At 50.5% G+C, this 11,494-nt stretch overlaps 1 protein-coding gene across 1 annotated transcript in view; it reads right to left on the reverse strand.

Annotated features, from left to right (window-relative positions):
* MYOCD (myocardin) overlaps window positions 1-10,464 on the reverse strand; it is a 35,052-nt gene extending 24,588 nt beyond the window's left edge. The window contains exon 1 of the mRNA XM_032706347.1: window positions 10,112-10,464. Within this exon, the coding sequence (XP_032562238.1) occupies window positions 10,112-10,166 (55 nt within the window). The 5' untranslated portion in view covers window positions 10,167-10,464. The remainder of the gene's footprint in view (window positions 1-10,111) is intronic.
* Between the last annotated feature and the right edge of the window lie 1,030 nt (window positions 10,465-11,494).

Here is an 11,494-nt window from a genome sequence, read left to right on the forward strand (position 1 = left end):
AGTCCTCCCTTCTGCACCAGTGGGCAGGGCCGGGCTGCTCTGGCACAGGCACTACTTGGTGCCTGGGACAGGCTGAGCCCTGCCTGGCACCTGGAATAGTGGCCTCAGGTGACCCTGGTTTCAGCTCAAATAGTTGCTGAGCTCTGCACTCTGCAGCTGGGAGGTTCTCCCTCGTCCCATCACTGTGGGTTGAGTAGAGCTTTCCAACTCCACCACCCTTCTGAGGGCCTGGCAGCACACTTCCAACCCTGCAAGGGGGATGCAGATATGCTTACTGTACCAAGGGGATGCACATAATGTGGTGAGGAGCAAATAGTGCCATCTCTGTGAACCCACTGCTCCAAGGACCTCAAATCTCCCATATAATTCCTGTTTAGGAGCAATGCGCTGACAGATGGGAATGACCCAGTGAGTGCCATGGCCTGAGCTACAGAGCATCAATTAGGCATCCAACAAAGAAGCACCTCTCAATATCTGCATTGTGTAATCACAGTCCACCACACACCTGCTGCCTGCCTCATGCAAGGCTGCAAACCTCTGCATGGCCCAGGGCTGCACAGGTTAGTTCATCCCATCTCTCAGGTAGCCATGCCTGGACTTTGACTTTGACTTCTACACCTTTGGTTTTGCAAATTTGTCTTCAAGAAGACACCTGTATCACAAGGTAGAACATAAAACTTACTTCCATTCTTTCCTGCTGGAAGCTCAGTACAGCTTGCCATGAGGACATACGCCTTCCAGCAGTCACAAAACAACTGCACACACATCCCCTGCCCACCAGCACAGCCCCAGACTGCCTCCCCTCAGCTGCCCGGAATGACCCAACATTGGAAGGAGAAGAAAGGCAAGAATAGCTTTTTTGTCCTTGGGAGCAACCTGCTGAGCTCTGCCAACAGCTCATGTCAGCAACACAGCTTCCCTGGGACATGGGATGGAGCTCAATAATAATCCCTTCCAGAGCAGTGCCCAGAGCATGAGGCTCCCTGAGATGCCATTTCTTGTGACTTTTCCACGTCTTCTGTACAAACCATATCTCGCATTCAAAGCAAATGTTTAGTGAACGCCTCGTGTGGGACAACAATCTCCTGTCAAATTCCAGCACTTCTTAGGACACCAAAGATAGATTCTTGTTGTGAGGGAAAAATGTAGCCTTCAGTATTTTGTAAAGTCTGTGTGTGTGCTGCTCTGCTTAGGCCAGGGTGAAGCTGGTGGCTCTAAGTCACTGGCAAACCTTGCTGCCAGGAGAGTCTGCAGCCCTCCATTGCCCCATGGAACCACCCCCAGTCGGTGCTGGTTCTGCCCATGGACACAGATCTAGACCCTCACACTCTGGTACCTACATTGGACCCCGTTATCTGCACCCCCTCTGCAGAAGTCAAACACCTCAAGGGCCTTCAAAACCAAACAACACAGTCCATGCCTTGGGAATGCCCATCTTTCCTCCTGGACTGTAGAGGCAGTTAAAAGGTAACCAGCTTGTGGCAGGTATCTTACACGGAGTGAGCTGTACCTCAGTTTCTGTGTGCAGAACCTTCTCTGTGACTGCTTACAATGCTGAAGAGCTGTACAAGAACTTGGTCCTTTCCCAGAGGAAGAGATGGATCTTTATGGAATAGGTGAGCTAAGGGAGGTCAGAGACTGTCCAAGAATAAAAACAGATTTGTTGCTCACCCAAGAATGGTTCTCTGCTCTCCTAGTCCTGGTCCAGTGTCCTGCGCATTAGAGCCCCTTGCCTTCAACTGAGGCAATTTACACACAACATCACATCACCAACTGGGATCAGAGACAGCAAAGCCTTCTGGAGTCACATACACCACCCTGCCAAGGACACAGGAGCCTCCCCATCTAGCTGTAAAATATCCCGAGTGAGGATGCTCCATCACTTCCCTTCACGGCTCCCACGTGTGCCAAATTATTTGCACTGTTTCACTGCGACTTCCGACACAGCCAGACCAAGGGTTGTTCCACATCCACATTGGCAGGGGGATTCTAACAGTCAGATAACTCGGTATTCAAGGTCCACATTCCCTGCTGCTTCTGATTATTTCATAGCCCTTCCTAGCAAACAAATAATTTGCCAGTCTCAGGGAGCAGTCAGCTGTCAGCCAGGCCAGTGAGGATAAAAAGGAGGTGGTACAAATTCCCTTGGAGCATATCTTGGAAGGTGACGATGATTTACAGTGTAGTGGGTATAAGATTCATCATCTGCCGTGATGCAAGAAGTTTTGAAAACGTGCATGTTTCACTGCCATAGCTCTCCCTCTACTTGTCTGCAGGAGCAGCACTTGGGAACACAGATTTCCTAGATCCCATGGCCTTCCAGAGAGCTGGGCACAGTCCAGGGGATCCCAGCCTGCTGCAGATGGCCCATGCTCCAGCTGACAGCCTCTCCTTTGGCTCCTGCACTGAGCACTGCAGATAGACCATCACAGAGGGGATCAGGGATTATTTAATGATAATTTTGTGCAAGGAGAAAAAGTCTCCAATTTGGTTTTCATGCTGACAGGCAAAAAGGCTGTGACCCAGCAATGCCACTCACTGCTCCGAGTGTGGGAGCTGAGCTCTTCCCTGGAAGGTCATGCAACCTCCCTGAGGCACAGACTTCATTGTGGACCATGCTGAGCTTACAAACTTCCTTAAGTTTGGCCCATTCTTAAGCCACAGAGCAAGGAGGAAAAGTTTATCCTGCCTTGTTTGTTCAGGGCATGCTGTCAAAAAATGTGAAGACAGGCGAGTGCAAGTGCTGGCCATTTCCAGGAGCAGCACAAGCTCGACTGTTGAAACAGTTATTTCAGCCACCAAATATTCACCCAAATCTGTATTTCCTTATGCGTGCATACATAACTTGACTCCCATAAATATCTCTGTGAACTTCCAAAGCCTGTTGCAAACCATCTGAAGAAATGTAGTGGACAGTGTCAGACAATAATGCTGAACATCCCTGCAGCAAGAGGGAAAGCAGCCTCTGAGGCAGTGTTGCAGCTTGGCAGATGCCAGCTCAGGGTTTGCACCTTTCCCTTACAACCAACAGTGCTTAAAAACAGGGTTAGAGGAGCCCCTGGCACCATACAAACCACCACCACTTAGCCGATCCTTTCCTTGGAATCTGTTGAGGCTGTGTCTCACCAGCTGCATTTCTGTCCTCTTCCTTTGCTGGAGTCCTGAGCTCTGAGTGCCACCACTCTCGATGTACGGGAATTAATTTTTCATGAATATTATTACTTTTCAAGAGAATTGCTTTTGCTAACACTTTAGAAGAACATTTATGATACAAAGAGTGGTGGCTGGAGCACTGAAGAGACAATCTTGGCCCCACACCCCCAGGATCCTTGTTGCCTGACTGCACCAGCTTGAATGGCTGTACCAGCCAGGGGGCAGCCAAACACACAAGCTGTGCTGACACCACCAGCTGCCACCAGCTGAGAGAAAGCCTTTCTTTCAGCAACCCTGCTCCCTCCTGTGGTACCCCATGATGAGAAATCCTCCCTGGATGATGTGAGACATGTCGGACATATTCCAGTGATTTCGCTTGTGAACTTCTTCTGTTAGAAAACACTGCTCCTCCCTTCTATGCCAGCACCAAGTCCCTTAACTGAAAACAGTTTTCAGAAATGTCCTCTGCAGTGGGGCTGTGTCATTGGTGCACACAAGACCTCCTGCTGTCAGTCACAGCTGCCTCTGGTGACCCAAGCTCTGAGCACTGCCCATGACTTGCAGTCGCTAGTCATCTTCCTCTCTAGGACCTGAACTCAGAGGTTTAGGAAGCTAAGAGGACAGCTTCAGCCTTGCCTGGCCTAGTGATGCACAGAAAAGACATGTTCAAATCTTCTCTCCACCCCAGGAGTAGGCAGGTCTGGCCATCTGCTTCAGTCTCTGAGGGCGCTTTGAGACCAGTGCTCAGCAGACAGTCAGGGTGGGCTGGGACTTTTATCACCTGCACCAGAGCATCTCCCACACTGGGGTATTGCCAGAGCACTCCTACCACCATCCTCTGCTTGGAGAATTGGCTTTAGCAGCACAGGGGGCTGAGCAGCACGAGGAGAGAGGGGAGTGCCCTCCTGGCAGGGTTCAGGAATAGGACAGGCAAGCAAAGCCATGGCTGACTTGACCTAGTGTTGGGGACAGTCTGTTTCCAAGAAGGAGGATGGATCAGAGCCTGTCCCTTCCCACCAACACTTATGCAGTGGCCAGAGCAGGTTCTCTGGAAACTCTGAGGATGCACAAGGCCGTCTCAGCATTCAGCTTGTTCTTGCAGCTGAGTCGAGCTGCCCACGTGGGCAGATGCAGATCTATTGCTGCTTCTTGACTTCTGACCCAGAATCTGCCCCTTTCTCTGATGGACCCTCTGGCAGTGGGGCTGACTGAGGCACAGTCCCTACTGCTTCAGCTTTTTCCAGTTTTCTTACGTAGTTTCAAGTGAAATTCCAATAATTCACAGAATCACAGAATTGTTTAGTTGGAAAAGACTTTTAAGATCATCCAGTCCAACCTTTAACCCAGCACTGTCAAGCCCACCACTAAACTATGCCCCCAAGTACCACATCTATTTTTATTGCTGGTTTCCTCCCTGCCCAGGCTGCACCAGCACCTTTGCTCTGATTGGGAACCACGTTCACAAACAATGCAATTGCTGTTCTCTCATCCAAAATGAGTCACCGCTGCTGCCAGAACTCGTAGTGGGGCAGTTACCTTCTGCTCCCTCCACTTTGTGCTGCACCAGCCAATGCCTCTGGGGACTGGCAGAGGCACCACCTTATGCCAGCTGGACCCAAGTGCACGACCGTGATGGGAATCAGCAGTTTGACAAACAGCTGAAGCTGACACTGCCACTAAAAAAGCAGCAGCAAGTCACTGCCCCCTCTGCCAGCCACCTCAGCAGCTCATTCCTGCCCTCTGTGGCTCAGAGCTGGGGTTTGGGGAGGGCGAGTGCAGATCAGTGGTGCACTTGATGGGGACATCTCTGCTGGGGCCAGGGGAGAGTTGGCAACAAACTGGGAACGGGGAGGAGGGACTCCTGTTTGCAACAGCAGCAGTTTTGTTGCCTGTCAAACAGCAGCTGAGCAAATGTGAAACACAGGTTTGTCCACGGCCACGGTGTGTTCCCAGAGGAACCTGGTGACCTGCCCCTGCTCACACACACTGGATGGCAGAAAACAGCCCTGGAATCATAGAATATCTGGAGTTGGAAGGAACTCACAGGGATCATCGAGTCCAGCTCCTGGCCCTGTTTTGGACCCAGCCTCCTTCCAAAGGCAGGACTGCTGCAGGCTTTGAGACTGGTTTTACATATAATGTCTGAGGCATTGTGTGAGCATGGTGGGGGACAGCAGCTGCCCCATGGGGTCCCTTGACTGTCCCAAGGTTCCAGCAGGGCTGGAGCAGAGCTGGAACGCTGGCAGGGTGCAGTCACGTTGCTTGTGGCCTTCTCAGGGCTGTGTCTGTCTCTCTCTGCAGCTGTGTCAGAAGCAGGAGCAGTATCCACAGCAGGGTGCCCCACAGGCAGGGCTGGGAGCAGGGGGCTCTGTTCCAGCTGGGCAGCAGACTGGCATCAAATCCCTGATGTGGGGGCTGGACGTGGGTGAACGTGGAGTCAGTCCGAGCTGGGTGACAAGCCAGCCAACCTCCTGGGTGCTGACACCAGCAGAGCACCACAGGACTTGTTTGTCAGGAGCTGCTGTTTTGCAAAACACCACGGCCAGGCTCTGTCCTGAGCCCCTCCATGGCTCTGTGCTCTGGTGACAACCATCAGCCACAACGGGATTTCTCTGTAGCATCACGTCTCCAGGCCCATGTTACCCTCTGACAACACAGCCCCTGTGGGAACCATGTGAGCAGAGATGAACCTCAGGAAGCTGGACATGGCACTGCTCAGCCAGGACAGCCATGGAAAGCCCCGGTCCGTCCTTTCCCAGGTGGGTGCTGCTTTATCTCTTCCTGTGCTGTCACTTCAGAGGTGGGAGCATTTTACCTTCTCCCAGGCAGATGTGCTACAAATATGTGTGTTATCTGGGGGATTGCCCTGAAAATCTTGTCTACATTGGTCAGAACTACATTTCTAACCCCAAGTTTGGGTCTTCAGGAGCCTTGGAAGAGACACAGGACCACAGCTAGCTAGCAAGGAGCCCAGACCACCACATGAGCACTACCAGCCGTGAAATCCCTCTGAGGGCTTTCTCCATCATGATGTGCAACCCTGATCTCACCATGGTCCTGAGAACAGGCTCTCACCTTGGAGTCTTCCCTCCAGCACCCCCTGAGCAGCCCAGACAGATGTCCCCTGAAGCACAGTGAGGTAGTTTCAATCTCTGCTACAACATACACCCTGAGAAACATGTGACTGTCTACTGAAACACTGAGGTATAAGATGCCAGAAAAACAAAACCAAGCACAAATCCATCTACATAAAGTCAGTGTTCTACAAAAACTTCACAAAACAGTCTCATCAGTTACAACGAGGTCATGGTTTGAACACACACACTGACAGTGACCTGTACGAGTTCACAATTTGAGAGGAAACACAGGCTCATGTTTTATCTTTGGACACCAGGAAAATAAAAATAAAGGTTTGGCCAAAATGCCTGGCCTAACACCCTACCAAGACCTACTCTCTTCTGCCTCTGTTGACCTGCTGATTTTGTTCCAAATCACTCTAGCCACCAGAGGCAGACAGAATGAATTCCTCTCCCCTCTCAGTTTCATTCAAGCCCTATGAGCAAGAATGAATCCTTTCCCTCATGGAGCCAAGCAAGGCTTTTCTGCAAACCCACCCCTATGTGTCCATAATTAGGCCTTGGTAGCCCATGCCAAGCCATACAGAGCCTTATTTATAGTGTCAAACTTTCACTTCTCACCAATTATCTAAACTACCACTGAGGTTAGGCAGATATTGGCCTTGCAAGCTCTTTCCATACCACTGTAAAAAAAGGTAAGGGTTAAGGTTAGATTCGCATTTGTCGGTTTTGTCTGTTGTGTCTGATGCTGCTGCTGGAGAATAACTGGTTTGTATTTAAAGAAAATCACATAAATTATTGTCTCTGGAAAGAGTTAAATGTGCTTCTGGAACATCATTTGGACATCCTAGTTGATTTAGTGCAATCCCATTGATAGTTGGAGCACATGGGATAGCATGGCAGACTTGAAGAATCATCATTCCTGCAAAATTTGTCAGGATGACCTCAGATCAGAATATTTATCTTTGACAAAACAGACAAAACAAACAGGCACACAAATCCTCGAGGAAGGGGAAGGGGACCCTGCAGGACAGCAGCATGGAGGTGTTTTTCCCTCTCTCCTCTGAGGTGGTTCCTGGTGCCCAGCACTGGGGTAGCTGCTGTTTCTCCACATGGCAGAGCTTTGCTGGTCCTTCACTTGGACCACTGGCGAGACCAGAAGAGGAGAAACCACCATGGGACTCCAGGGAGGATTGCTGGGCATGCTGTGAAAAGCCACTGCTCTTCCACCACCACACCAGCCTTTCCTGGACAAGCTTTCTTTTCCTTGCTACTGATGCTGCCAGATGGAAGAGAGAGACCAGAGAGATGACACTCGAGCCGCACCTACGTCCCACCACCTTCTAGTTGCCACCTCCTTGCTCCATGTTCTCCCTGAAGCATGACACAGAGATTAAAGGGATTCTGGGATGAGGAAACAAGTAATGTATCTCTGCAACTATTTAACACACTCACATAGCTCTTTCAGCTGCTCAACATGTGCAGGCCATGGAGAGAGAGCAAAAGTTTAGTTACTAAGATTTATTTCAGCCCTCATTAATATTGTCCTGGAATCCTTCAAAAGGGATTCAGACTCATCATGAGTCATGGAGCACAGTTAATCCTTCCCAAACCAGCCTCACACCTGCCTGCACGAGACCACTTCCAAAGCGATGGTGCATTGTCAAGCCTGGCTCCTTGGGGCTTGGAATTTTGGGAGCTGATCCCTCCCAGCTCTTTGCAAGCTGAAACTTGCACAGCTCCCTGAAACTGCTGCTGCCCTGTGTGACAGCCCTTGAGCCATGCAGGATGCTGTGGGGCAGGGTGACGGGTTGTTTGAGACTTTCATCCCTCTTCCGAGGAAATGGAGGATGGTAAATCAGAGCTCTGCACCTCCTGCCATCCTTGGGGCTTTACAGCTGACAAAGCCTGCACACAGAGCAGGGACACCAGAGAAAACTCTGTCCCATAGAGATTTTGAACATAAAAGACATTTCATTAAATGTTAGCTTTTTCATCTCTATTCCCCATGTTATTAAAAATCCAACACAAACCGAAAGCAGCATTATTAACTTGTTTGTGTTCCTCAGCATCCTGCTCTCCTCCCCTGTCTCACACACTGCAACAGCCAGAGTTGTGCTGTGGCCATGTCCCATGTCACCTGTAGTGGTCCTGGACGTGGGGACAGCGAGGTGCAGACGTGCATTTGGGATTCTGGCAAGCCCAACTTCAACAAAATAAATAGGCAGTTGTGGGAATAAGTCATGAATAAGAATGCCCCACAAATTGACTGTCCTAGAAATGCTGAAAGGCATGAGAATTTATGGACGCAAAGACCCACAAAGTTTACTTTTCCTGGAGAATCATTTGAAAAATATGTTTAGAGAGCCCACTGTTGGTTCCATAATAAAGCCAGCTTACAAATAAACCAGAAATGAGCCTTAAAAACAACCCTGGTTCATTTGAAAAGAATGCAGGGACAATGCACAGCCCATCCTCCGCTGCTCAGGGAGGTGGCAGTGTTGCTTTGTACATGCTGGAGGAATTGTTACAGAGATTTTTTTTCAAATGAACAGCAGTGTACCATAATATACCAACAAAATTTAAGGAATTACTTAATCTAATGAAATGTAAGATCAGAGGGATATGGAAACCACACCAAAGACCTGGACCCAAGCTTTGTATAATTGAGCCAGACTAGGACAGTTGTGTTTGCACACACACTCTGGGGTTTTCAACCAACTGCCAACTCTGTATTTGCTGAGAAAACAAAGTTTAAGTTGACCACCCAGCTATCTAAGAGATCCTGATAACACCACTCATATCTCCTGTCAGTATCATAAATCTCCAATTTCATTATCAACAATGCAGAAAGAGGCAAAAACACACACGGCGTGGGTGACATGCCAGAGCGGGTGCATGTTCCAACGTGACTGCCCTGTCTGGTTTTAAAGCATCCCATACATGCAGCTGATTTGTCTGAACATCCTCATAGATAATATTCCCAGGGAGATCTTCACCTCTGGGAAGGTCAGAGAAAGCACCTCGAGAACGTTTTTTGACATTTCTGTTAAAACTGCAGTTACGTTATTAAAAAAACTACAAGTCAAGATACCCACTCCCAAACAGAGCATACTTACTATAGACACAGCCAGTGACTAAAGGAATGAACGTCCAGCAGAGGGGCTGATCAAGAAGCGACCGTCCCATAGTTCACCTTCACTCACCTTCACTCACGCGGAGCGTCCTCGGAGAAGCCCCTGAGCGGAGCTTCCCCGGACTTATGAGCCGGAGGCATGTTTTACTGTAAACCCTCCGCGAGTGGCACTCAATTGTGTGGCTCTGGTTTTATTTCTCTGATGATGTCACTTTAAATACTTTTCATGTTCCATTTGTTATTTTTACTTCTAAAAATGACGCATTTCTTCAAATTCATTTTTCTCCAATTAGTCACAACCTAATGGAACCAGCTCGGCTGCCTGCCTGTCAGAAACGGTGTCGGGCCCGTCCACACCGCGACTGTCACAGACAGACCCGCCAGAGCACCTGGAATACACGGACAGCGGCAGGCACGTTGTTTATCCCAGATGCCCTTTTGGCTTCCTGCCCAATCTTTTGCAGCAGGGCCAGAGCAGGAGAACTGGGAACTGCAATTTTACCAGAAAAAAACACAGACATAAATCAAAGACAATGAAAAACCAGGAGGAAAAAAGCAACAGAGAGGAAGGAAGATGTGTCTCTTCACTTGTGGAACAGTCTCTGTAAGAGCAAAGCCGCGACAGCTCTACAACCCCTCGAATCTTTGCTCGCATGCTGCTTCCGAACATTTAATGCAAAACAGTCTGTGGCTACGGCTTTCCCAGAGAGAGAAGGTTTAAGAGAAATCTCAAGGTTTTCCCTACCTGATCTGAATTTGCTCCGAATCAGCAAAGAGTGCTCAGACCCCAGGAGTGTCATGGTGACTCAGGGACCAGATCCAGACGCCCCTCACTTAAACCATTAACTTCCTCCACAGGGAAAAGCCGACCAGACCGTGGCTGGTGCTCAGGATTCATCCAGCTCTCCTGGACTCTTTGGGTCCTTTTACAGCAGGCTGGCAAGAAGCAGCAAGTGGCTTTGTAAGATTTGGTCTCATCCAGCACTGACCCTCCACAGACACCAACTGCTCCCCTTGTGCTGTGTTGAACTAATTAACGTGGAGCCAGCGGGAGCCTCCTCCCGCTCGGAGTTTACTACCAGCAGCTGGGTGTCCTGGCTGATGTCATCGTCTAGCAGGGAGCAGCGACTATCGGAAAGGGTCTTAGCAAAGACAGAAGTTTGATATCTGATACTAATTACTACCGGCCGTACGCAGCCAATCCGGGCGCTCCCCGTCTCAGCCGACTTTGGGAGCCACTGGAAATATCAACAGAGCCGGGCTTAACTCTTTGCAGCGTGGTGTGAGACGGGCCCTGCCCCCTCCGCTCCCCCCGCGGCGGCCAGTGCGGCTCGAGGGCTGTGTGTCCCAGAGGGAAGGGCTGGGCTCAGCCCGAGTGTCCTGGGCGAGGGGACGGCTGGATGAAGGTCCTTCCCCGTGAGTGCCACCTTGGACACCCTTCCCGTCAGAGAGGACTAGGCTGCTCGGCAAACGGAGCTCTGGCTCCGGCTGCTGCCGCCCCTCGCCCGCACAGAGCTGTGTCCCGGCTCACACATCCCGCACAGGGAGTGCGCACAGCTGGGCTCAGTGTTCAACGTGTTTCACGTGTTTCACAGAATCCCAGGATATGCTGAATTGGAGGGGACCCACAAGGATCATCGAGTCCAACTCCTGGCCCCGCACAGGCCCATCCCCAAGAGTCACCCCCTGTGCCCCAGAGGATCAGCCAAACCCTCCTGCAGCTCTGGCAGCCTTGGGGCTGTGCCCACTGCCCTGGGGAGCCTGGGCAGTGCCCAACCAGCCTCTGGGGGAAGAACCTTTTCCTGAGATCCAACCAAAACCCTCCTGCAGCACAGGTGTGCCCAGAGCTGTGCTGCTCAGTGCACATCTTTCGCAGTGTGTGGTTCTGTCCATGGGATTATCCACCTGAGAAGCTCACGTGCTGTGGCTCAGGTGGCAGATGCTGCAGGCATCCATAACATGTCCTCCTGTGCTGTGGCACACAGACACTCAGGATAGATGAGGCAGGGCTGAACCTTGGCTCAAAGTTTCCTGTGCTACAGCTGAGTGCAGCAATCCTGAGGAGGGTGGGAGCAGCGGTGTGATGAACACAGCTGCAGTAGAGGATCCTTCCCCACCTACCAAACAT

This window comes from Chiroxiphia lanceolata, chromosome 19, assembly GCF_009829145.1.
Source record: "Chiroxiphia lanceolata isolate bChiLan1 chromosome 19, bChiLan1.pri, whole genome shotgun sequence".
Lineage (NCBI taxonomy): Eukaryota > Metazoa > Chordata > Aves > Passeriformes > Pipridae > Chiroxiphia > Chiroxiphia lanceolata.